Raw genomic sequence first — 27,824 nt, 5'->3', positions numbered from 1 at the left:
TGTTGCCATAAAATGATGGCATGCATTCTCTCCTCTCTTGATAATTATCAATAAGTATTAATTCCCTACATGGAATGAAACCACAGATTAGAGATGAGGTTTTGAATGTGGTGACATCTCAATCTCAGTCTAAAGGAGCCACGTGGACCTATGAGCTGGAGTCCAACCTAAATTTTGCCCCCTTGAAAACCTTGGCCAACCAGATCAAATGCTCATAGAGGCATTGTACTGTATTCATGTTAAATTTATTGACATTCTTGCTAATGTGGCACTCATTTCTATTTCAGATGCTATGCAAAGAAGATGGACTTTCTTATAAAAGGTCCATCTCATCTGAAGTACGGAGTTAAACATTCTGAAGGAATTTTGGAAACTCGATCAGACAAGCTTTAGGCTCAGTTCATCTTCTAGATAGATGCTTAGCTTGAAGATAACCAATTCATCATTCTGCATCGAAGCAAGAATAACATGACATTTGTTTTTCAGACTTCCAGGGTCTTTTGATTGAATGCAAATTCTCCGGCCGTTCACACAGCTGCTGCAACAAGATTACACATCCATTCCAAGCAAATACTGATGATTTATTTGTCTGGTAATGGTTGATTGTCGATCAATCTTTCCCCCTCTCAGTTCCAAACATGTTTATGAACAGATTTCAGGGTGCCAAGCTGTAAAATTAACTCTTGTACAGGAATGCCTGCCTGGTTGCAGAGCTCATCATCGATGGACCAGAGTCACCGAGAGCACACTGCAGCATGTCAAAGACTTAAAAAAAGAACAAATACATGCAGCATGCATTGCTAGATTTTGTACAAATAAATGTTGCATTCAGCAAGACCTACTTGAACTAACAAAATTGTGAGAAGAACCATGTGCGAGAATTATACTCAATCAGGTGATCCCGCGAGGACTAGCGTATGCCACCAACCACAAGATACATTTGTGGGGTGGTAAGCTTCTATGGGAACCCGGGATGGTATGCTTCTGTCTATGGCATCGCCCAAGCCAAGCTGCAGATGCGGGCAAGAAACACTTGATATCCATGCGCAGGAAATGAGAAAGCAAAGAAGAGAATTTGAAATGGATATGGCAACAACAACAATACCTGACCATACTTGTTCCATCCCCAACAAAAAACCTCTCCATCTTCTATAAAAAATCAAAAACAACAGTGCCACGTAAATTCACGTTTGGAAAATACTTGCAAGAAACGAATTTTACAACATTCACTTCACTGAGATTTAAGTTGCAGGGACAATAATAGCACTCAAAAGCACGTGGGCCAAGTAGAGTTGACGAGAGACGTCATTTATTTCCTTACGTAATTCCAAGTTATAATCATTTTAGCACTACATCCATCAAAAACAGATGCACAAAGAAGGGTGCCAATTGATACAACTGATGAAGTAACTTGTATGTCAGTTACTAATGACCTGAGTTCAAATTTTGCCTCACCTAATTTTACCAGGTTTTCGCCCATCTTAATTCTCAAATATGTATAAGCAACTCAATAAATTGAGTTGGGGGGCCTTAATACTTCTATTGCTATTGTAATGCTTGCTAAAGTGGCGACAGCAGAAGCACTGCAATACTTGGATGAAAAGCCTGGAGAGTTATAAAGCAAGTTCTCTTCAGCCTTGGCTACCGATATATTTAGAAAGAGAAGAAGTGCAGTACCAACTACCAAGACACCTATATTGTTCAAAAACCCAGAGCATTGCAGAGCACTTAAAACTTTTTCCCAAGGGCATGACCAGAAGCAAGCAGCATACCAGCTGTCGCCAGATACCCAATGAAAAGTCATTCTAGCAGCAGCAAGCATTTGTGACTCGGAACAAAACATCAAATCGAGTGGCTGGAAGCATAATTTTTTGATATAGAGAAACAAACTTATATTTTACTAAATCTGCCAATGAATGATTAGGAAGATGATCTGGAGTGCTACCTGTAATCATGGCACTATGACGTGCCCCACAAGAGACCATCTTGGCATTCTTGTTTTCCAAACATGCAGCATCTAGTAGCTTGGGGAGAGTCTGCAAACAGGAGCATTTTGGATACAGCTGCATTAGTTCCTTCACTTGAAAGACTTTTGTTAGTATCTTATGTTCTGGCAAAAAGAAAGCAGCAACTTATTTCTCCATCATCCCATCTCCAGGACACTGGACATACAGGATGATCAGATACAACATCTGGTATCATAAATTTCCAACTGAGACCTGGAAATTACCATGTGCTAGCCAATGCCATGCCGTGTTCATTGACTTGCAACCAGTGATGTTGTATCTAACCATTTCACAGAAGGAAACTGCTAATTTGGTTTTTAGATCAAGTTGCGACGAAGACCACACCTCAGCCTGATCAGAACCAGTTCCTAGCTGCCCAAATTGATTCCCACCAAAAGAATACACATCACCATCAACCGACGTGCAGACAGTATGCCACAGACCAGCAGCAATACCTTGGATCTCGATACCCAACAAAGATGACACACATGTTGGACTCAGCTCATCATCTGTACTCCCTTGTCCACACTAGACCAAAACAGCCAGTAAGAGGGAAAAGGGTGAAAAGGAAAAAAGTGTTGTGAGTCTTTTTCCTGAAAAATGCAATATAAAATCCACAACAGAGAGCAACAAAGGCTGTTTCCCATATTACAGTTGACCTCATCTTCAACATTATACTTTGCTTTTTCTCCATCTTTTCTACAATGCCTACATGTTAATCCTGGAGAGCAGTCAGAGCATGTTGCTGGATATATATAATCGAACCATATGCCAACAAACCAGTAATTTCATTAATGTGCACCATGAAGTCAATGATATTTACATACTTCTTATGAACTTAAAGAGGAAGATATAGCTGCATTATTCTTGGCTGAGCCCTACAAACTGCAGATTACCGAGAAACAGCAAGAAACTATATGAGCAATAAAACTGAAGACGAAAGGTGACAAATCATTTGCTTTATACCTAGTTAACTCTGCCATCTCCATTTTACATTCTCAGGAAACTATAATTCACCCCAGGGTTTATGTTCTTGGATATATAACAGAACAGTTTAAGAAACTAATACCTTGTGCCTTGTGCTACCGATAAGCCACCTGCCTGTGTGTGTAAAATGTGCGTAAAGATTTACACAATATCCATGATTCTACAAGAGCCTTGTTGATGGGGACATCAGAGCCCTTCATCCAGATGATCCTGAGCCCCCGGATTGAGTCAGACCCGTTTATTTGCATATTTATTTTATTATTTTATTTCTGGGCTTATTTGCATTTTAGGGTTTATTGTGGTTTATTTTATTTATAGGCTTATTTGCATTTTAGGGCTTAGTTGTGGTTTATTTGTGTTATTTGTGGGTTTATTAGGATTTATTTCTGTGTAAGGGGGTTTATGCAAATTGTGTATCTGGGCCCTATATATAGGGAACTATTTTCATGATTAGGGTTTAATGCAGAATTAAAGAACTCTTTTCCCCACGTCTCCTCTCCTTCTCCTCTCCTCCCTTCTCCTTCTTCTCTTCTTCTTCCTCCTTCTCTTCCCTTCTTCTCCTGCCTCCATTTACAAGTTAGTCCGGCATCAACTTGGTATCAGAGCAAGAGGCTTTGCCCCTGCTGCCAAAGCCACGGTCCCGTGTTTCCTCTTTTCCTTTCTCTCTCGGTTTTCACCAGCCCCCCTTCCCCTCTGTCGGTTTTCACCGGAGAAAAAAAAAAAAAAAAAAAAAGAGAACAACCCCTCGATTTCAAAACAGAAGAAGGAAAAGAAGAAACCCTTCGGTGGTCTCCCCACCACCCGTCACCACACCCACGCCCACCCTCGCCGGCTGCTTCCTCTCCGCCACACCCTACCGCCAACATCGCCGCCGTGACTTTAGTTCATCGCTGGAGATCGTCGCAATCCCACGAAAGCGCCGCTGTGCCCGAGCTCTTTGTGTTGGTCACCGGCTAGCCGTGTCCGACCCTCGGAGGAGGTCACTGCCCCGTGGGTATCCGTAGCCGGCCGCCGCCCGTCGCTGCGAACCCCAGAGTCGCCACTGCGATCTCCATCCCGCCTCGCAGCCACCGCCACAAAATCCGGCGCATCCCCAACGAATCCGTCGGAGGTTGAAGACGGCCAGCTAAACGGGTAAGTCTCAGACCCGTTAGCCCGCCACACTAGCTCGGATCCGTTCCGGAAAAAAAAAAAAAAAAAAAAAGAAAAAGAAAAAAAAAAGCAGCGCACGTGAGTTGCACATGCGGATGAACGGGTATCGGAGCGGGTTGCACCAGAAAATCCGGACCCGATAACCCGAACCTGTAATTCAAAAAAAAAAAAAAAAAAAAGAGTAGCACGTGCCTTGCACGCGACAAAAAAAAAAAAAAAAAAAAAAGAAAAAATCCTTACCTCTGTCCGTCGTCTCGATCGGCCGCCGCTTCTTCTTCCGCCGTTGCCAAGCCGCATCACTGCGTCCGCCGTCGCTTCTCCGCCACCGCCTACGCCGCCGCCACTTCGCCGTCGCCACCGCCCGATTGCAACTAACCAGGAACGGTGGATGATTACCTGATCAACCAGGAACGGTGGTTACCAACGTTATCTTGTTCGGTGGAAAGGTCGACCAAAGTCTGATGTGACGTAGATTTCCAGAGCACAGTTGCAGCGCCTTGACCCCGATCTTCTGGAGCAGTATGACAGCCGGCCAGACCTGTACTCGACGGGGTCGAGTTTTTCTCACCCGGGAGGAGTTGATGGGGACATCAGAGCCCTTCATCCAGATGATCCTGAGCCCCCGGATTGAGTCAGACCCGTTTATTTGCATATTTATTTTATTATTTTATTTCTGGGCTTATTTGCATTTTAGGGTTTATTGTGGTTTATTTTATTTATAGGCTTATTTGCATTTTAGGGCTTAGTTGTGGTTTATTTGTGTTATTTGTGGGTTTATTAGGATTTATTTCTGTGTAAGGGGGTTTATGCAAATTGTGTATCTGGGCCCTATATATAGGGAACTATTTTCATGATTAGGGTTTAATGCAGAATTAAAGAACTCTTTTCCCCACGTCTCCTCTCCTTCTCCTCTCCTCCCTTCTCCTTCTTCTCTTCTTCTTCCTCCTTCTCTTCCCTTCTTCTCCTGCCTCCATTTACAAGTTAGTCCGGCATCACTTGTCCTCCAATTTCTTGGAAGCACTGAAACAAATTTTACATTATTCCCTCAACCAGAGAGAACAAAACACTGATAACTAAAAGGCACTGACAGATCATGCATGATTCTTTTTTTTTCTTATGCAAGGATATCACAGAACATTTATTGAGACACCAGCATCTTATACCTCGGGTATGAAAATGGATGCATGACTATTAATGTTCAATATAATTAATGTGCCACCATTACGAACAAAAATCATATGGGGTGAGCACTATAGAATATCATTTAGAGCAAGATTCCTATTTTGCCACGTTTCCTCTAGAACCAATCTTAAAGAGAAAACCCAACAATCAAATAGGAATAGGACTCCTACTAACGAAGTCCATCACTCTCGTAACTTTAAAAAAAGTAATAAAAAAAAAAATTATACACACCAAAAGAGATCGTCTATGAAGAGAGATTGTCCGCATCCTTTTTCTTCCTCGTCTAGCCTCTTCATCTATCCTCTTTCTTATTAAGTTGTCTATTCCATCCATGAGATCTTCCTTCCCCTCTCGAGTTCTTTCTCTCCTCTAAATTCTTCTATTTTTTTTAGGATCTTTGTACCTAAAAATTCATAGAATCTAAGAATGATATGTATATAATTTCTTATGTTAAACAAAGCTAGAAAACTGTGTATCGGTACCGACGAACACTATATTTTGAAAACTATGTATCGATTTACCTAGATGTGTGTATTGGCTTGCAAGATGAATAATTTGCTTGGTGTATATCACCTAACTATATAATGTGTATGTGTATTAGGAAAAGGTATATTCTGAAAACTGCTTATCGATTTACCTAGAGGTATATATTGGATCACTCCTAGGTGTGTATCAAATAAGCTTGCAGTATGTATCAGCAAGTCGACAAGTATGTATCACCGGCCATGTAATGTGTATTGGTGAATATGTTGTTTTAGAAACTGTGTATTAATTTGCTTGGAGGTGTGTATTGGATTGCTCACTAATTTGCTAAGTGTTATCATCTGATTGTGTACTTGTATCGGTGAAGACCATATTCTAAAATTTGTATCAGTTTACTTAGATATGTGTATTTGCTTGCTAAATGGCTAATTTGCTTGGTGTGTATTATTAGGCCATATAGTATGTATTTTTTTTGGTTTTTTCTAATCACGGGACTAATAACTTTGTTAGTAGAAGGATTCTACGACTTTTGGGGTATTAGAGGAAGCGTGGCAAAAAGTCCGCCCCATATCACAACCAACCTCAAATGAAACCAGTTATCTAAACCAAGGAATGCTAAACCGGCCGATACCGGCCGGTTTAGCTCATACCGAACTGGCACTGGCGCCGATCGGTCCGGTTCGGCCACAAAAAACGATACCGGCCGGTACAAGGCCGAACCAAATAGAACCGAACCGGTTCCGTTCGACTCGGCTAGGACTCGATGCAAACCGGCCCCGAGTCCGGTTCAATATGTGGCATTTAATGCCACAACTGTGGCTGTGGCATTGCCACAGTGCGCCGCGCACGTTGCGCGCGTGCCAGTCCGAACCGGTACTGGTGCCGACCGGTACCAGTTCGGTGATCTTTGATTCTAAACATAGTGCAAAACACAAATAGGATAAGAATGATATTGCACGATGGTGGAATTGGAACATCAACAGCTCAAACTGAGCTTTGCAAAAGAATTAAATAATTAATGATTTGAACATGTTGTAGCCCGATCCATACCTTCTGTTAGATCAAATGGTGGTGGCCCCACCATTTCTTTTCAATACTAGTGTAATTCATATTATGTTACGTAAGAATGTGTGCATTCATGCAGAAAAGTGTTGATAATGTTAGTTAAACTATGCAGATGCATGGATGCAGAAGAAATGTGGTACAAACTAACCTGTCCATAAAGTCCCCAACCAAAAGTTAGCAGTGCTCCGGTATCTGCAGATGCATAACAAAATTACTAAAATTTATTAGGAATATTTTGTACAACCTAACAGTGAGGATGCCAATGAAGTAATGTGCGTGCATGAACACAATGGGGAGAGATGTGAGGAAGATCACATAAACAAGGTGTTTATTGCTTTTTTATGAGCTGCTACTGTTTATCAAATTGCATGTTGTGTCAACTATAAAGGTCCATGCCTTAAAATTAAATTATAAGAAAAAAAACCTATATATTTGAGAAAGCAAATAGCCAGGCTTTTCTTTCTGTTTATAAAAAGTTCATCAAACTACTAAATTTGATGAGTAAACTTTAAAAAGAAAAGATTGTGTTTCCTGGTTGAAAAATATGATGAATTAGCATCAAGCCAAAAGAATTAGCAACAATAGACAAGACGATGAAACAACATTCAATGAGACAACATAATAAAACAGAGTGTGAAAGGACAGCAAACATTTTCGCAACTATCTCTCCTGTTATAACAAAGTCTGTACATGTTGCTATCATGGGAATATCAAATCCAACCACAGCTTCAGTAGCAGGCTTCCTCATCTATCATTCTCCTTACACATTTCAGATGAGACCACACCACTAGTCACACCTTTTCAATTTCAACCAATCACTTATCATAACAATGCGACTTTCAGATTCCACTATTGCATTCATACAAAACTATAATGACCCTCGATTTCACCATAAATTTACATCAACAATTTCATTTTTGTTGCATTCATGTAATGTTCTTGCCCCACCTTTTTTCTGAACTTTCTAATCCACTTACAGTGAGCTACTGAGCTCGACTGTTGTTTCATAATATTTTCATAAATCACCTGGATGCAGCATTGCATAATACTTTAGAGACACGCCTAAGCTCCATTCACCTCCAGTTGAATCTACTACAGTTGGCTCATCCTTCCCCAGATGCTTCCGAATAAGTTTTCCATGAAAACAAAGACAATCACACTATCAAATTCATGGGCATTGATTCTAATATTGACCTTAACCTGAGTTGTCCGTACCCACCTTAAAAAAAAGGCAACAATCATTATGATTAGCAAATAAAGCTTCATATAACAAGCCAAAATTGCTATTTGCTAAAGTAGTTTTATAAATATCAGTATGTCCCCTTAACTACTGTTACCATCATTTCCAGTAAGGAAGTACAGATGTTAATGGCCTAACGACAGTACAAGATGACATGATATTTCACTAAAACTAATATTACTTATATTTACTGTTCATTTATTACAAGAGTAAATAGTAAACAAACTAAATCCCACAGTAATGTCTATTTTGCCAAAGCAGAAGTTAGACCAGCAGATGTTACCAGTGACAACAACACTATGACGACCTCCACAAGCAATTGCCTTTATGCAGCTTCCTGTGACTTTATAAGCTTGCCCTTCTGAATTCTTATTTCCTTTGGTAGCTGCAGGTGATTGGTCCTTGCCATAAGCAGCTGGCTCAATGCAAGGTATAGGATGAGGAGAAAACACTGTGCGGTTACGAGAACCCAACCCAAGTTGCCCTTCCCCTCCGTATCCCCAACCCCACACCTGACCTACATCTGAAATTTTGGAGAAATAGCCCGCATTAGCATTTTCTGCTTTTTGTAATGAGGGTACCTCCTTCAAACACAACAAACTACAAAATATACAGAATAAGTCTACAGTCACATTACTAATTCAACAAAGAAATTGAGTTACCTGACAATGCTAGCGTATGACGTCCACCTGCAGCTACTGTGGCAATCCTCACTCCTGTGTTAAGTGTCAGTAGACATGGGGGAGCCGAAAGAGCTTCATCACCAGATGTTGGGTTTTCATGTCCTAGCTTAGCTGAAGATATCCTTCTACGCTTTGTGCTTTCCTCCCCCCCGCTACTCTCAGGGCCGGATACAGTTCCCCTACTTGTTCTTGACATTTGTGATCTGGGACTCCCTGTAATAAGTTGCCTTTTGTTATATCTGTAAACAGTTGATCTAAAGCAGTTTATGTTTTCCTACCAAATATTCCCACAGCCAATGAAGAAACAACAGTCACCTTGATCGTTCAATGATGTGCTATGCCTTTCATCCTTCTCTGATGTTCCACCTAAAGACTGGTCTCCTATGATCCCCACAGTTGGAACACATTCTTTCCAGCCCCATGTGTAGACTTCTCCATAAGCTGGTCAAAAGAAACATTTTAGGCTACTAAAAACAGCACAGGAAAGCTAACAATGTAACTCATTTATGAGACATTATATATTTTCTATCAAAAGTAATACACCTTTTTTCTACACAATTATTGGAAGGCAATATACGTGTAACATCAACATGTAGAATCGCCTCATTTCTCAAGTCACTTCAATATGTTAAGAAACTATAAAAAGTACCAATTGCCATTCATCAGTAGAACAAATATAAATAGGCATAGCACCTGTAACTGCAATACAGTGAGCCCACCCTGCAGCTGCCTCGACAATGGCTGCCTCAGTTGGAAGAGAAAATGCCTCAGGAGACTTCTGAGAGGATTAAATGACAGGACCCATTTGCTTAAGATGTTCAAGTTCCAGAAATAGGAAAACGGCTGGGCAATAACCTTGAGCATCAAAAAGTTTAAGTACCTCATGCTTCCCAGAAGTCAGATAGCTTTGACCCATATCATCCGTCGAACCCCATGTAAGGAGTCTGCCCGATCCTGATACAACAAAGAAGGAAATGTGAACCCTAAATTACAAAATCAACATTCAATATTTAAACGGGAAAGCAATAAACCAATCATCAGTAACCTTCCCTACCATTAGTACCAATAAATATTCAAATTTGTATAGCTGTGTAAAGGCATCAATTGATCCAAGGACTGACATACATTACCATAGACAAGAAAAATATATCGAAAGGCCTAAAAACAACAAAAAAACCTCAGTTTTTTTCTCCCTGACAGTGGTCATCACTAGGAATAGTTCACAATCAATCCTGTGAAAAGCTATTTCCTGCCCCTACATTCTTGTCCAAATTGTGCATAAATGGATTTGAAATATTAAGAAAGCCATGAGCTTTTCTTATATCGTAAGGAAATCCATGGGCACTTGTTCACCAGAACAAGACAATTAAACAAGTTCATACTCATCTTCAACTACATCTTTCTTGTAACAATCAAAAGTCGCATTAGTTTAATAAAAAAAACATAATGTCCTCAGACAATATGTGTTGTGGGATGGGGTTCCCAGTTTAGTCCCACATCGGCTAATCAGCGGAAAGGTCTGTGCCTTATAATGAGGAGGCTTAAAACCTTTCCTCATGAGGCGCCTTTTATAGGACAAAACCGTGAGGGTAGGGGGCAACCTCCGCGGACCCCCGCGACGTCAGGGCTCGGGACTGTCATTGGGACTGTCATTGGGCTCCGGCCCTGGGCGACCTCCCGCAGACCCGAAGCGGCAATCCCAGAGCGGACAATACCTCGGGAGGGACGCAGATGCTTTCCCTGCTCGGCCGGTGTGTGGGCTGGTGTCGGGGTTCCGACCCCACATCAGATGGCGCTAGAGGAAGGGCCCCGGCCACGCACAGACCTTCCCACTGAGGGGGTTGTGTTGTGGGATGGGGTTCCCAGTTTAGTCCCACATCGGCTAATCAGCGGAAAGGTCTGTGCCTTATAATGAGGAGGCCTAAAACCTTTCCTCACGAGGCGCCTTTTATAGGACAAAACCGTGAGGGTAGGGGGCAACCTCCGCGGACCCCCGCGCCGTCAGGGCTCGGGACTGTCATTGGGACTGTCATTGGGCTCCGGCCCTGGGCGACCTCCCGCAGACCCGAAGCGGCAATTCCAGAGCGGACAATACCTCGGGAGGGACGCAGATGCTTTCTCTGCTCGGCCGGTGTGTGGGCTGGTGTCGGGGTTCCGACCCCACATCAGATGGCGCTAGAGGAAGGGCCCCGGCCACGCACAGACCTTCCCACTGAGGGGGCTGTGTTGTGGGATGGGGTTCCCAGTTTAGTCCCACATCGGCTAATCAGCGGAAAGGTCTGTGCCTTATAATGAGGAGGCCTAAAACCTTTCCTCACGAGGCGCCTTTTATAGGACAAAACCGTGAGGGTAGGGGGCAACCTCCGCGGACCCCCGCGCCGTCAGGGCTCGGGACTGTCATTGGGACTGTCATTGGGCTCCGGCCCTGGGCGACCTCCCACAGACCCGAAGCGGCAATCCCAGAGCGGACAATACCTCGGGAGGGACGCAGATGCTTTCCCTGCTCGGCCGGTGTGTGGGCTGGTGTCGGGGTTCCGACCCCACATCAGATGGCGCTAGAGGAAGGGCCCCGGCCACGCACAGACCTTCCCACTGAGGGGGCTGTGTTGTGGGATGGGGTTCCCAGTTTAGTCCCACATCGGCTAATCAGCGGAAAGGTCTGTGCCTTATAATGAGGAGGCCTAAAACCTTTCCTCACGAGGCGCCTTTTATAGGACAAAACCGTGAGGGTAGGGGGCAACCTCCGCGGACCCCCGCGCCGTCAGGGCTCGGGACTGTCATTGGGACTGTCATTGGGCTCCGGCCCTGGGCGACCTCCCTGGGCGACCTCCCGCAGACCCGAAGCGGCAATCCCAGAGCGGACAATACCTCGGAAGGGACGCAGATGCTTTCCCTGCTCGGCCGGTGTGTGGGCTGGTGTCGGGGTTCCGACCCCACATCAGATGGCGCTAGAGGAAGGGCCCCGGCCACGCACAGACCTTCCCACTGAGGGGGCTGTGTTGTGGGATGGGATTCCCAGTTTAGTCCCACATCGGCTAATCAGCGGAAAGATCTGTGCCTTATAATGAGGAGGCCTAAAACCTTTCCTCACGAGGCGCCTTTTATAGGACAAAACCGTGAGGGTAGGGGGCAACCTCCGCGGACCCCCGCGCCGTCAGGGCTCGGGACTGTCATTGGGACTGTCATTGGGCTCCGGCCCTGGGCGACCTCCCGCAGACCCGAAGCGGCAATCCCAGAGCGGACAGTACCTCGGGAGGGACGCAGATGCTTTCCCTGCTCGGCCGGTGTGTGGGCTGGTGTCGGGGTTCCGACCCCACATCAGATGGCGCTAGAGGAAGGGCCCCGGCCACGCACAGACCTTCCCACTGAGGGGGCTGTGTTGTGGGATGGGGTTCCCAGTTTAGTCCCACATCGGCTAATCAGCGGAAAGGTCTGTGCCTTATAATGAGGAGGCCTAAAACCTTTCCTCACGAGGCGCCTTTTATAGGACAAAACCGTGAGGGTAAGGGGCAACCTCCGCGGACCCCCGCGCCGTCAGGGCTCGGGACTGTCATTGAGACTGTCATTGGGCTCCGGCCCTGGGCGACCTCCCGCAGACCCGAAGCGGCAATCCCAGAGCGGACAATACCTCGGGAGGGACGCAGATGCTTTCCCTGCTCGGCCGGTGTGTGGGCTGGTGTCGGGGTTCCGACCCCACATCAATATGCATATAGAAAGCATAAAAATTACTTATCCCAGAGGAGAGGGTGCAAAAAAGGGAAAAATCGCAACAATCCAAGATCAAAGACTCGGCATGTACGGGGATACAACTTCGAAATCTGAATCAAAACAAGTAACGCGAGTTTCATAAACTGTCGACTAGTCTAAAAAATTGACAAATACTACAACAAGTTCTTCCCTGCTGTCCATAAATGCTCAAAAATTCCAATAAATATGCAAAGGAGATAATTACATCGGTCCCGACAGTAAAGTGTGTTCAGATCAAGAAACGCTCTCTTATCTTATGTTTTCAAAAATCAATATTAAAAAAAAAAGAAAAGAAAGAAAAACAAAAGAAACCAAGAAAGCGAAATAGAAGAAGAGAGATCTGAAAGGGATACCAGAGATTGCCATGGCGAAGCCACATCCGCCTCCACAGACATCCTTCCATCCATCTCCGGCGGCGGATTCCGGCATCCGGACGGCCACCGGGCACAGCAGCGGCGATCTGTGCGGCGAGACCCCGGGCAGATACCCCCACATCAGCACCAACTTCTCCCTCTCCCTCCCCTTCCCCTTCTCCTCCTTCCCGTCCTCCTCCATCTCCTCTCCCCCTTCTCCTCCACCATTCATCTTCTCCATGTAAACCTTCTTCTCTCTCTCTTCTTTCTTGCGTCCTCTTGTTCGAGAACTCACAGGTCTGGCTTTCAGAGTTGGAGAGATTGGAAGCAGTAGGGCCGTAATTCGCTCGGCATCATTTCCTTAGAATCAGCGGACGCCACGTCGGACGCCCACGTGGTGGCCGGCCCACGCGTGGCGACACGAGGATCGCTGGCGATTCCTGGCCAGGAATTCCCCAGAAGCTTCTGGAAGGCTCCCAGGGCTAAGGACTCGCGTGTCGACTGCCCATTGCGCCACGTTGTTCAACAGAGAGCGTTGTTTAGTTTTTGAGATAAAAATTTAAATATCCAACCAATAACTATACCAATATTTATATTCATAAAAAATACATAAATAGAAGCATGGATAGACAATTCTTGTATCCAAATATTCGATTACATTTATAATTATATTAAATTTTATATAGCATTTTATAAACTTTTATTAAAAAAATATTAATATATTATTAATTTAATTTATTTTTATTTAGTAATATTTTTGATTTTATAGTCAAAATATTTAATTATTCAACTTATCTCCATATATATGTCTATATGTCCACTATCCGATTTATATCCATATTTGTTTAAAATAAATATGGATATGAAGTTTTGCATCTGTAATTATATATATATATATATATATATATATATATATATTCATCAAACAAAATAACATACATATGAATATACTAAAATCCGATCCGTATCGATCTAATCTTAGCCCTACCTCTTCATTAAGTTCAGGTAAATAATAAAGCGAACATGATTTACGCTTCCTACTTTCGCATATTCTATTTTTAAACTCACTCGATACCTCATATAACTTATCTCATCTTGTACCTTAATCTTTTTCAGAGCATAGAAGATTTAAGCATCTCCGGCCATCATCAAAGCCTCACCATCCTCCTAATCCTTTTTCCTAATTGTCTATTTTTAAAAATTTATGGTTTGCCACCTCCCTCCTCCGATTTCTTCGACCATGCCTCCCCCTGATTTCTTCCCTTCCTACCTTCCCTCTCATCTCACCAGCATATCATCTCTCTTTTGTTTGTGCTCTCTCTCGACCATCGAAAATTAGACTACCATAGCATCTTTCCAACCACAATGTATCACCAATCTTTCTTTCTTTTAGGAGCAAACATGAATACTCACCATTCAAAAAAAAAAAAATGCCTAATTTTATTCATTGTCATTAGTTCATACTCGTATAAAAGTTCTACATTTCATTAGTCAATAACTGATGCCGCTGAAGACGCTTGCGTGCTAGTTTCCTGAAATTAGTTAATTAGTTGGCAGCTTTCTGTACTCCCATTGGGGTGTTGACTGTTGCGAGAGCGCTAGCTAATGCTGCAAATAGTTAATCTTTGGCATGGCGAGTACCCGCTACATGGTGCTGCTGCTGCTGCAAGCAGTTGGTCTCTGTTTGGTAAATTTTGGTTTGGATTTTGTCGATGAAGGCCTGAACCGGAGGCATGATAATCTCTCCCTCTCCTCTGCCTCAAAACGATCAAGTTTTCCCAAATATGCATTGGTAGTAAAAAAAGAAATTGTATCTTTCATTTTTAGATCTACCCTTCCTGTAACCAAGAATAAAACAAAAAAAAGAAGAGAGGGGGAGGGTGCCATGATGCCTTTAGGATTGAATTTATATGAAATAGTCTGAACTATTCAACCAGTTCACATAGAAATAAAGTTTTATACCTGGAAGATCAAGTTCTTTTTTGCAAAAGAAAAAAAAAATCATGAGGCTTTCTTAGAGTCCAAGAAGGGGAAAAAAATCAGAACATGTTGATGCTTCTCCCTCTACCTATGCACACTTTATGACTTCTCCCACCAAACAGTGACCCCAGGCTCTTACATGGATTCAATCTCTCAAGGCCCCACGCTCTGCCGATTTAAGTAAAGCCTAGTCTTGTACATAAGTAGAAGAAACACAGATCAATATACATAATCATTTACAAAGACAGCATCAGAGACTTCTTCCTGAGACCTTCTAAGCTCCAGGTAAGGTCCAGTGATGTCATTGTCAAATCAAGAGCTCAACAGCACAACCGCTTGATAATAGAGATGAATTATTTATAAGCCACTAAAGTTCAAATCAAATCAGTGATGCCACTTCACTACACAAATGTACAGATCTGAAAACCGATAAGGTCTGTGGAGGAAGCAGCAAGACACTACAATACTTACGGACTATCCTATGATCAATTGCAAGCTACATCCGCCTTTTCATACGCCTCCCATTCAAATCAACACTGTCCATTAAATTGAGCCCTATGTTACTGCTACCGCTCCTCTTCCTGCTGATAGGACTAGAGTCATCATCCGCCACAGCAACAGTTGCCAACAAGTCTGACAGCAAAGATGGGCACGTCGCCTCCAAGTAATTGAACCCTTCAGTCTGCATAACAGCTGCAAGTAGATGATCCAGAAACCATGGAATATAAGTAGAAACAATTTGGTCTTTTACTTCAAGAAAATCCAATAAAGAAAGCAAAGTTTCACGCAATTCTCCGAATTAACTTCCAGCAAAACCTAGAACAAAAAGTAGACAACATTTTGACCATGGATTAAATGGAAATTGAAAACTTGAATAACCATGCAGCTCAAAATTGGATGTCCTTCACACCATCGACACAGTTTCAGTATCAATTTTCATAAGCAACAGATCACTCTGACTAGCCAAACACCCCTAGTTACCCTTTTAGGAACCTACTATAAGTACTTTATAGTGAAGATGTTGTCGAGAGTCGGTTATTGCCTAAAGATGCTAGCAACCTTGTTGCAAGAGACTAAACTGCTGTGGTGAGAAATACACAAACAGAAAATATGAGGCGCCGCACCAATAGGTAAGACAGACAAAAGCAAAGCAGTAACCAGATAATAAACTACAATAATTCAATCTAAGAAAAAAATATTAGTCTTCGTTTGTTATTTCAAATCAGATTTATGTTAACAAACTGATTCCAAGCCATCAAATCTGGATGTAACATTTCACCAAATCAGAAGGCAACAGGAATTCTGTTAAGCAACTTCCACCCATATGAATCTGATGAACTTTTGAGTTGCATATGTTTCTCAAAAGTTATAATCATATTAGATATCTATAATGAAGAATTAAAACTGTTTTATTTCTTACATTTTCACCTACAACACACACCTCAACAAAAGTCGAAGAACAGCTCAAGTTCATAGACAGATCTGAAAGAGAATTTGCTGTTGCTTTTTGAATCTTCAGACACTAGGAGCACCATCAGCAGCCCTATTTTATACCTTGTTTTTTTATGCTCTCATTGAAAATAATTCAAAGCCTTAATTAACTTGAAATTATTGCAATTGAATGAAATGTATAGATATTTCAAACAAACAACCTTAAGGTGACATCTCTCAGATGAAGACATCTGGGTATGTCCATATAAGTCATTACAAATCTTGCAAGCAAGATAGCATCGGTTGCCTTCTTTGACAATTCATTTCTTTAAAATAAACATGAAGCAAGTCAAATAGGCTTGCTTTAGTCAACTGAAATGGTATGTTGCAGCATCTGATGACTCCAAACTTACTCCGTCCAACCACAATTGACCCATTCAAATAATTTGAGCTTACTAACATACAAGCAGAAATCAATCTATAATTCTACAATAAGAAATTAAACATTTGGAGAAGGAACATGGTACCTTGATAATATATCACTAGAGGTTTTAAAAAAATTCATTCTGAAAGGCAGATTAAGTATGTATTACAGTAGGTTACCCATTATTTAAAATTGACTTAATTAGAGGTGTCATCAAAACGGGAAAACATTGTAAACTATGAGGTGCTACTCCCTGCTGAAAGCAGCATCCCTCTTGATTTGCAAGTTATTCATCAACAGCAGCGCAAATAACAACTTCACTAAAGATCTTTGATAGATTAGTTACCAAAAGTTTTAACTGAACCTACTTCCATGTGTGAGCCATATATTGTGCATTTCCACGTCAAGTCTCCTCATCACACGATTGTTTTTTTGTCAATATAACTATTTTAAAATTTTCATTTTCCCTATCACTTGTTTGAATGTTATGAAACTGAAAACCAAGCATGTAACTGGTTCTTTCTATACATAAATCATATATTGTATGTAATGCAATTCCACATCAAGTGAACTTGCCCATCAAATTTCTTTTATTGCATTAAAACTATTCCAAGTTTTCATGTTCTTTGTATCACTTATTCATATTGTTACAAAACAGATAAGCAAGAATGCATAGAAAGTAGGTCTTTTGTCCGTCCCTGCTTCTGCATACGATGCTAAAGAGTGCATTACCCTTCGCAGAAGGTATTGGTTAATTTTTCAAAAAGCAATGTGAATCAAACATCAATACAGTATCCATTGTAAGCTGTAACATAAATTATGATAAAATACACATATCATGCATTACCTCTACATAATATAATTCAACAGAATATAAACATCAAAGGCCAATCCAGATGCAACCTACATCGCCTGCAAATATGTAAAGAATAAAATATACCTAAAAAGAGGCCTTTCAGGAAAAAGCATATGATATAATATGTATGGTGGCATTCTAATCCCTAGTCCCTCTAAATTACTAAAATGAATCCCTCTTTTCGCATTCTTTCATATAATAATTGCAACCCCCCCGGTTCCATGATATGCAGTGAATGGTCAAGAATTAACTCATTGACAATAGAGTACAAAATGTATGGTCTGCAAGAAGAAATGATCATCGAAATAACATCAGCTTCTTGAGATTTACAAATCCCATGTTATTGCCACAATGTCAGGATATATAAGAGACTAAATGATCTTCTCTAAATATTAAATATGGGGATTTGTGTCTTCCAGCAATATGCCCTGTTTTCACCATTTAACCTCCCCCCCCCCCCCCCCCCCCCCCCCCCCAAAAAAAAAAAAAAAAGAATTGCTACAATAACAATATCAAGAACTGATTTCCTAATGATTTGCTTCCAATGTCCAAAATCTCTGTATATTCTGGTAATACTATATACAGTATTCCCGAAAACAGCCAACTTATTCTCAGAAATCAATTTCTTCTGGATTCACCTATAATCATCATTCACTAATTATGTCCTTTTTCCTTTTCCCTTTCCCGTATACCATGCCATAACCAGAAGGCCTTGTCTCACCATTCAGAGTAGCTGACTACCTTTCCCATATAACGCTGGATCCTTCAGCATGTCACCTTCACATCACTCAAAACTTTTCTCTTACAAATAAATAAAACTTCTCTCCTTCCATTTCTGATAATGCTCTTGAGCCTCCTAAAAAATCCGATAGGACTACCACTGTTCTAGCTATTGCTCCAAATTAAAGTATCTAAATGCACAGCACAGTCATGTAATCCCTATTCCATGCTTAGTAGGAAGCAAATGGAGCACAACTATGTGCAGCACCCCACTAAGCATTTATCAAACCCTCTCTCGCCACTGTACTGTTTACGCATCCTATGCAGTATTTTTAGCAATAAATATAACTTGTTCCATGCTCAAGCTCCAGTCTGTTTGAAAGGTAATACTTTAGCTGGCTAATAACGTAGAAGATTCAGATTGAGTTGCTCTGGCAGAAAAAATAGTTGGCCCAGAAGGTTTCTCCTCTCACAGATAACATAAGCAAATTAGGTGGACATACAGGGCATGCTGACTATTTATAAAAGGCCAGTGGTGTACATGCAGATGGTAAGAAGACTTTAAATGCTTAATCCTACATGACGCATATCATATAACCATGATATAAACTGAAAAAGCACATCTCTGACTATAGAGTCAACAACGCATACCTCCCAAGTTTTCTCGAGCTGCTGTAAATTTTAAGCAGACAGCCTTCAATTGAGCACATTGGTGTTGCTCTGCCAGGGCCAAGGTTGTTGCTACAGTATCAGCAGTGACTTCTTCGCACAGTTTTGCTTCGCATAACAGCTTCAGACGTTCCAGTCCATATCTATCTGCTGCAGCCAATAAATGTTGTACCATAATCGTGGATGTGCACATAGAAACAGATCCAGTTAGATCATGCACATCAGGGAGTTCATCTGAATATATAAACAGAAGCATGGCCTGCAGCAAGCAAAGAATCATCAATCACAAGGGAAGCCAAAAAGAAACAGTCACAAGCATATCAGTTGAACAGCTGCATGTAATAATTCAGACATTAGCATATCACAAATTCCCCTTATATCAACAAAAGTTCTTTTCAGATGATTAAATGCTTAATAATCTTTAACATGACATGATTCGTCATGAAATGTTGCTAGAGCAGTTGAATAGGGTAATCAACTTCTAACCTTGTTAAGCTAATAATAGAATGCTAGGTCCAGTTGAACAGATAAGAATGTCACTGATTTTCCACAAGGCTCCTCAATCATGGTATAAGCAACTGCCTCAAGATGTTTCAATAACAATATTAAGTTTTTCTTGAGATACTAGGAAACATCAATTTTTGCATGTAGCAGTGATGACACAACGTAAGGAATGCAGTGCAGCCAAAAACAAAGCAGATCACACATTGCAGAAGTGATTGCTGGACCAGGCATTTGCTTTCTTTTTCAATTTTGATATCTATCATCACATACAACAAAATGCAAGGAAATGCATCTAGCAGTTCTCATGCTCCAACCAATTTTTAACTGAATCTTCAATGTGCAAATGATCAAACCTACAATAACGAGATAGAAAAAAAGGAGATTGAGAAAATAAAGCAATAATCAAGTGCGTCGGTGCACAAAAATATGTTTAATAAAGAAATCGGTGAATCTTAACCAAACATTTGAGCAACATTGGGACCAAACAAGATAAACCAAAAGTCTTGGGCTTGAAGTAGCTTTGAGGCATGCAATTCTGGATGCCCCCAGTCACGCCTTCAAAAGGCAATATTACTCTTCTTAATTAAAAATCAAGTCCTAGAAGTATGCTCAATCCAACAAAAATCTCGAAACACTTCTATGAATAATTGTTAGTAGTACCACTTTCAATATTCATAACAGTACCATGCTAGTACAGTGTTCGTACGGTCAATTCCTAAATTTGATACACCCCCCATACTGACTATAGGTTCGCTACCAATATCGTATGTTCTACAATGGCAAGCCATATTCAACCTGAACTACATTAACCCTAAAATGAGAAGGACTCCACTTTGTGTACAAGTCTAAAATAGGAGAAGGGCACAAGGGCAGAGGTTGTGAGGAACGATTTCAAATAAAATCTGTTTTGACAATGATGTAGCCCTAATAGAAGAAATTTTGAAGAATATGTAAAGCTACCTTGAAACTATGAGGATTTTGGTTATGGTTACTGGAGAATTTGACAAGATCTTAATGTAGGCTGAGATCAAGCTAGACCCAACAATAAATCATAGGACCCAAGAATCTATTGACATGAATGGTGCATCATCAAAATTCAACTAACAATGCACTAGGCACCATCAGAAGGCTTGCGATTATAGCCACCTATTGTCTAAAGGTTTCAAGCCTTATTCTGAGGAGTTGGGGACCTGATGGTAGCCCTATTCATTGTCATATCATCCACCGCACTTGGAATCATAAGACAATGATGGTGGATAGGTCATGGTCGGAACCAATTTTCTCCTAGAAGGCCAAAAGTAGCAAGATAATTTAGTTAGCATAGGAGTTGTTTTTCTTGTTCTTTTCGAACTCTGAGGGTACCTAAACATCCCTAGCTTTGTAAGAGACCCCAGAGCCTATAATACCCTTTCTTGTACTCAATTTTAATCATTGAAAATAATAAAGCTTCTCTTTAATTAGAGACACTGGTGCTTTCTTTCTACTTGGTAAATCCTATGTGACCCTGGTGGATTCCGTGGACGATGACATGGCTAGTTGGTGGAGCACTTAGTCATGGAGCATCTCAAATATGTTAGGTGGTGGAATCCTTAGTGATGACAAGGCCCTCTTGATAGCAAGGCAAGAAGCTACTAATTAGCCCTTCTTCCAGTTTCTTTCTTAGCATCAAAATCCTTTGTGTTTACTTTTTATCTTCAATAACTGCTTTCAAAATTCAAGGCTTAAGTTTTATTTTAATAGCAAATGCTTGCCTAATCTTCTATTGTGTATCTCTAAATCTAGCGCTAGGCCCTCCAGCCTACGTTAGCTCTCTTGGTATCAGAGTGGAGTCTTTCCTAATTTCTTCTTGCTAGCAATTTTTATTTTAAGATTTCAATAGTTTTGTGATGCAAGCATGCTTAGTTAGGACATATATTCTGTTCAGGATTTAAATTTCTAGTTTACTTTGAATTCTTACATGATAAAAATATATCCAGTTACATTAGGACTTTATTTTTTGAAATTCTAGTTGCTTTCAAACTTCAAATTGTTTTCAAAACTTTCGCGTCCTTTTTCAAGTAGAATAAGGCATACTGCTTGGAGTTGAAGTAACTTCCTCTGCTTGTTATTTCTACTTGAGTTGAGAGAAATCAGATCATCTTGCCCTATCCAGGCTGGTCTGAGAGCTTGTTTGGGTCCGCCTAGATTTATCCAAGTGGTTTGACTTCAGCTTGCTATCCACTTGCAGAAAGCCCCCATGCAAACTGTTACCTAGTCGTAATCATGATTTCACAACCATACTTAGCCAAGGCAAAGCAGCACACACACCCAAGATCCTTACACTTGCTGCCACTGGATTTTTGGTGTAGCCAAGTTCTACACGCATTCTGAAAAAATTGACAACAGGAAGACCACTATCTGAAGCATGCTGATGGCATAACAGCTACCATCCAACAAACAGCAACAAGCATACCATCAGAAGGTTAATTGGCTTTGCGTGCCAAGGACCTCTATGCATGATCAAAACATACAAGAGCTACATGACGGTGGCTAGCTTAACACTTTGCCTGTGTGATAAGATGCTCGCACTTGTGGAGGAGTGACTCTTCTAGCCAAGTATGAAGAAGGATATGACAAAAAGTAATCAAATGGTGTCACACCTATCGGACCACCAAATTCATATCATCGACACCCGGATCCTACACGCCATTGCCCATCGAAGAACATCCTTAGGAAGACCTAAGCATGGATTTTGTCCTAGGTTTAACCAAGTCTAAAGAAAGATACAAGTCCATATTCGTGGTGATGGATCCATTCTCCAAGAAGGCTACTGATGCTTCGTATCGGAAGTAGCCCATTTGCATGGAGTACCCAAAACCAAGATTCACATCTCGATACCAGACCTCGTACCAGTGCCACACTAGCACTATGTCAGTATGGAATTTTTTTCGGTATATCGAGTGTCAGTACGCCACCCGTACCGAGTATCAGTATCGAACCAGTACAATACGCCCCATACCGCCTAGTTTGGGATGCTTCGACGCATAATATTCAGCCAAGATGTTAAATTTATCGATCACTTTTGGAAGACACTACAGGCCAAGCTAGTCACTAAACCAAAGATAGTTGATAGAAGTTTGGGAAACCTGCTACAAATCCTAGTCGCGGAGAACTCTACCACATGGGATTCCATCCTACCCTAGGTTGAATTAGCATAAAAGAGCAACATGAACTATATTGCAAGCAAATCATTGTTTGATATTGTGGCAGGACTTGCATCACGACAACCATAGGACCTGGTACTTATACCACCTTTAAGCCGAACTTCAACCAAGAATGAAGACTTTCCTAGCATAAGCAGATACATGAAGTCAAGAAGAAGATTGCAGAAAGCAATCAACTATAACAAGATCAAGCTAATCAAAGGTGCAATGGTCTTCAATTCAAACCAGGAGATAAGGTGCTTGTCTGCAACTGACCCAGGTGACATCCTCCTAGATCCCATAACAACTTGCAACCTAAACATCTTGCACCTACAAGGTCAAAAATCATATAGAAGTACGTACCTGACCTTTTGGAAGACGTCCACCTCGGCCTCGTCTTCAATGTGGTGGACCTCTCACCATATTTTGAAAGCCAAGAAAATTTGATGAAGACCTTGACTTGCATCTACCTCCACAAAAGCACATGAAGAAAGAGATCGAGGCCATCCTCGATGATGAAATAGTGTTGATCAAGAAGAAGGCTTATCAAAAAATTTTGGTAAAGTGGAGGAAAGGATGACCCAATTCACAAAGATCATGGATAACTATCGAGGATCTACAACGACTGAATACAGACCTTTATGAAGAGTACCTCATGCACAATTCGTTGGAGCCAAACTTATCCAAGCCGAAGGTAGCTCATGCAAGCCAAGATCAAGCTAAGCCTAGAAATAAATCATCAGAGACCAAGAATTTACTGACACTGAATAGTAATGCATTAGAATTCAACCGATGATGCACTAGCCACCTTACGAAGGCTTTCGATGGTGTCCATCTACCATCTGAAGGTTTCAAGCCCTATTCCAAGATGGAATCTGAGTCCTAGGAATCTGACAACCCTATTCACCATCAAATCATCCGACAGCACCATAATTGGCACCAGAAGGTAATCGAAGGCAGATAGGTCACCATTGAAACCAATTTTCTTATAGAAGATCGAGAATGGTAAGATAGTTTAATTTAGTTAGCTTAGGGTACACAAATGTCCCAAGTTTTGTAAGGAATCCTAGAGCCTATAAATATCTCCGCTTATACTCGATTTAGATTATTAAAAAATTAATAAAGCTTCTCTTTTTACTGTAAGCACTCTGGTGTTCTCTCTTTCTACCTGGTGGATTCTTCGTGATCCTAGTGGATTCTAGGAACAATGATGCAACTAGTTGGTAAATTCCTTATTCATGGAGTCAATTGGTGGATTCCTTAACAACGACAAGGTTTTCTTGGCAAGGCAAGAAGCTCCTAGTTACCCCTTCTTCTAATTTTCTTATAAGCATCTAGATCCTTTGCTTTGAGATTTAAAATTCAATAATTATTCTCAAAATTCTAGGCTTAAGTTTTATTTTAATTGCATATGCCTCCTTAATCTTCTACCGAGTAACTCTGGAGCTTGTGTAAGACCCTCCAATCTGTCATATCTGTTCAGCTATATGAGATTTTATGAAGCAACAAACTTAAATGAAACACATAGCCAAATAAAACTTGGAGCAAGAAAGAATCTGACAAAAATTGGCAAACATATACTAAAGAACTTAAAAAATCAGGTAAAAGAACACTTTTATGTTTCTTTTCAACAAACAAGTTATATATATACTATCATACTAGACATTCTCTAATAATAAGGCATAGCATCGAATCAAAAACAGCAAGATATAACATATAATCAGAAATTGCATGACCACTACCTTGAAAATAGGAGGTTCAACATCCTCCACAACAATTTTGTCCACATTTGGATTCCCGATAAGACCAAAAAATTGTGCACTAAAAACTGGCGAGCGAGCAGCAAGAATCTGCTTGTGAGCTTTAAATGTCTCATCACCAACCTCAAAATCTATGTCAGAACCAATGCCAGATATGAACAACTCCTTGAGACACTGACCCAAGTCAGGTGGTGGTACAGAAATTGAAAGCTGTGTTGGTGTTTCAATATGGTTTCTAACAACACCCACTGTGCAGTTCATAATTAGACAATCATCCTTGAGATAATTCGATGTTTCTAAGGATGTCCTCCTGTAAAACCGCTTGTAACCCCTGAGATATACAGCATCCATGTTTAATGTTGAAAAGAAGAAGACATATTAATCAACTATGATCAAAAAGAAAAAACGTGGTTGACTGCAAAGTGTATGTAGAGCAAATATATAGATACTAAATGGAACCTAGTGTTCACAATCGGTAGAAGATTGACATTGATTGAGACCAACATAGAATCCCTTCAACTATTGCAGTACACTGTAGCAATTGGGTGGAAGATTAATCTAATACAATGCTATGATATTGATATCATGAACTTGCACAGCGACTCCGCTAGCAATTGTCCCTTAAGGCATGAGAAACAAGTCTACCAAGAATAATTCTTTCCTTGGTTTCCTTAACACCAGCTTCCACAAAAAGGATTAAATCTGAACTACAGAATTGCCTTCTTCTTCTAAATAATCCAAAGCCGCTTTACAAAAAGGGTTTAAAGTACCAATAACCCAGAGAAATATTTAAAAAAAAAAAGCAAAATCAAATCTTTTCTTTGATCCAACTCCGGAGACCAAGAAAGAATTAATGATGCGATAGAGGAAACACGGAGGCATGATAAAGAAATGTTCAACGAGCAAAATCAAAACCGCAGCCAACAATACAGATTCAAGGCGAGCAAGAAAGAGGCATACCACATGCTCCCCCGGTACTTGAGCGTGTAGGGCCCGGCCTCCAGCGCCCGATCGAAGTGGCTGTGCACCTTGTGCCTCCCCTTGCCGCTCTGGTCGAGCAGAGTGAGTTCGAAGAGCGCCCTCACGTCGGTCCCCTCGCTCGCCAGGGCAATGAACACCGAGACATAAAGGGAGTTGTCCTCCGGGTTCTTGCCGTCGGGATAGAAGTAGACGGCCCACTGGAATCCCCCCACGGTGAAGGTGTCGCTGGACAGGTACCTTCCAGGACCCATCCCCTTCGCCAGCGAGAACCCCTTCACCGTGTACCGGTGCGACCCGTTTACCGTCTCGCACACCGACCGAGACCGCGACACGTTCAGCGGATTGAGCTGACGGTTGTTCAATCCTCCCTGCTCCTCCTCGAGCTTCGCCATTTTATCAAACACTTGGCAGCCTCTCCGTCACCGACCTAACCCTAACCCTAATTCTTTGACGATTGGGAACGAAGAGGGGAAGAGGGAGGGGAAGCCAGAATTCCAGGGCGCCGGGGTTTCGAAAGGGATGAGGGAATTCGATGATGTTCTTCGTCGAAACGGAGGAGGAGGTGCTGGTACGGAAGTTTGGGAAGACGGGCTGAACTGGCGGTGAAGAGAGGGTGGCAGAAAAGGACGACGACCGGGGGTGGAAAGGAGGAAGAGAGGTGGGGGAGTTACGGCCCGTAGGCGAAAGGTAGGTGAGATTTTAAGGATTTTTATACCAGAAGCAAAGAGGAGGGTGGATATGTGAGGACTATACACGGAAATATCGGGGTTGGATTTTTATAGCAGAAACAAAGAAAGGAGGTTGGACAACTTCAGACTATACACGGAAATATCGGTGTTGAAGAAGTACTGTGAAGCGAACTGCGACAGTGCGACTGCGGCTCGGAGGCCGGATCGTCCGGATGGAAATTTTTATGCGGGAATGCGGCTCTTTCGTAATCTTTGCACCCACGAGTTACCTTAAAATCGTTTGTGCATATTTTATATGTACTTGTCGTTTTTCTTCCTTTCTTTCTTTCTTTTTTTTTTTTTTTCTTTTTTTTCTTTGAAAAAAGAAAGAGAGATGGTGAGGAGAACCTCACCTGTATAGCAACTTTCACTGGGCCCTTTCCTGCTGGAGAGTGTTCTATGTGGATAGAATATTTTTTACTCATACCCTCTCCATCCGTGGCAGAGCCCCACCCGCGTGACAGCCCTATTCCTGTATGAATACGTCACACCTGCACCACCTAAGTAATGGCAGACCAGATAGCGACTCCACCGGATAAACCAGACGAGAGGCATCCGGTCCTTACATTTAATCGACGAAACTTTTAAACACCCATAGGGACAAAAAAAAATAATGATAAAACTTTAATTTGGTCCAAAAAAATCTTAGTATTTAAATGATTAATGATAAGATTTGAAACTTAATTTGCTTAGTCCCCTCTCATATATCACATAAATGCCTTTACACATGATAGGGTTGAGAACTGAGACTTTTTATTTTGTTTTGTCTAATCAATGATTGGTTGTTTATCAAATAGATGAGAAATTACTTATGTAATTTGTCATTGTTTGGCATATGGTAAATGTTTCAAATTGAATAATTGTACTAATCACTCTTTTACTAGGAGGCAGGTGTAATATATCCAGCATCTTGCTAGAGATGGATCGCATGTTAAGACTTGGTGGGCATGCTTATATTCGAGATTCAAAATTTTTTATTGATGGCCTTCGATTAATCATGGAAGCCATGGGATGGAAAACTCAGTTGTGGGACATGGATGAAGGCCCGAGGTAAGAAGACACCAATGTATCAAAAAAAAAAAAAAAAAAAAGAAAAAAAAGAAAAGAAGATGTTGCATTCTTAAAGTTCACACGCAGCTTTGTACTGATCGACATCGAGGACATCCAATCAGTATATTGGCTAAATGGATGCAAAGTAATGAAGTATGCACTCATTTGGCTTCGGAGGGAGGGGTTAATGTTGCTTTATAGCAATTATAATATCAATGACTAGAAACGAGTATGATCAGTACCACATTTTATTTTATTATTTCATTAAATTCATAATCTCAATTCTAACAATTTATGATCATGGCTTGTGAGAGATTATTGTAGTGTAAATTAGTTATAACTAGAGCAAATTCCTCGTAGGTATTTATTTGTGAGGAAATTCCTTGCAGGTATTTCGGCTTTTTTCAAATTATATATATGAGAGCCAACTTATGTTTTTTTTTTTTTTTTTTTGCTGAAACAGGTTTTCATACAATACGTGTACGAATACATCCAATAAAATCAAAAAACACTAACTCACTGAGTGTCAGTGGCAGCTCCCCCTCCCTCACCCAAAGGGTGTACCCAGAATGATGAGCTGCAAAGGCAGCCACCCAATCGGCCGCCCCATTGGCTTCTCTGAATACATGTTTGGCCTGGAC

The 27,824-nt window shown here is 41.3% G+C and overlaps 2 protein-coding genes across 11 annotated transcripts; both read right to left on the bottom strand.

Annotated features, from left to right (window-relative positions):
* Positions 1 to 378: 378 nt before the first annotated feature.
* Positions 379 to 13,235, bottom strand: LOC103704135 (ultraviolet-B receptor UVR8-like). 10 transcript variants are annotated; one of them, XR_005511248.1, is made up of 13 exons: positions 12,899 to 13,165; positions 9,679 to 9,752; positions 9,492 to 9,576; positions 9,114 to 9,239; positions 8,778 to 9,011; positions 8,399 to 8,638; positions 7,024 to 7,089; positions 2,659 to 2,714; positions 2,231 to 2,534; positions 1,946 to 2,036; positions 1,106 to 1,149; positions 843 to 1,010; positions 379 to 748 (listed from the first exon to the last, which is right to left on the bottom strand). XR_005511248.1 is itself a non-coding variant. In XM_039125063.1 (13 exons), exons 1-12 carry the CDS (start codon positions 13,137 to 13,139, stop codon positions 888 to 890), a joined length of 1,563 nt encoding a protein of 520 aa, XP_038980991.1. In that variant the 5' UTR covers positions 13,140 to 13,165; the 3' UTR covers positions 379 to 748; positions 843 to 887. The 10 variants fall into 10 exon arrangements, 5 of the variants coding, with proteins under 5 accessions (XP_038980991.1, XP_038980992.1, XP_038980993.1 ...); XM_039125063.1 differs by having other exon boundaries at positions 2,352 to 2,534; XM_039125064.1 differs by having other exon boundaries at positions 888 to 1,010; positions 2,352 to 2,534.
* A 1,847-nt stretch (positions 13,236 to 15,082) lies between these two features.
* Positions 15,083 to 26,098, bottom strand: LOC103704136 (BTB/POZ and MATH domain-containing protein 3-like). Its single transcript, XM_008787313.4, has 4 exons — positions 25,385 to 26,098; positions 24,407 to 24,755; positions 18,961 to 19,237; positions 15,083 to 15,571 (listed from the first exon to the last, which is right to left on the bottom strand). Exons 1-4 carry the CDS (start codon positions 25,795 to 25,797, stop codon positions 15,375 to 15,377), a joined length of 1,236 nt encoding a protein of 411 aa, XP_008785535.2. The 5' UTR covers positions 25,798 to 26,098; the 3' UTR covers positions 15,083 to 15,374.
* Between the last annotated feature and the right edge of the window lie 1,726 nt (positions 26,099 to 27,824).

The sequence above is a fragment of the Phoenix dactylifera genome, chromosome 3 (genome assembly GCF_009389715.1).
Source record: "Phoenix dactylifera cultivar Barhee BC4 chromosome 3, palm_55x_up_171113_PBpolish2nd_filt_p, whole genome shotgun sequence".
Lineage (NCBI taxonomy): Eukaryota > Viridiplantae > Streptophyta > Magnoliopsida > Arecales > Arecaceae > Phoenix > Phoenix dactylifera.
The sequence above is the reverse complement of the archived record's forward strand: the minus strand, read 5'-3'. Positions and strand labels throughout refer to the sequence as shown.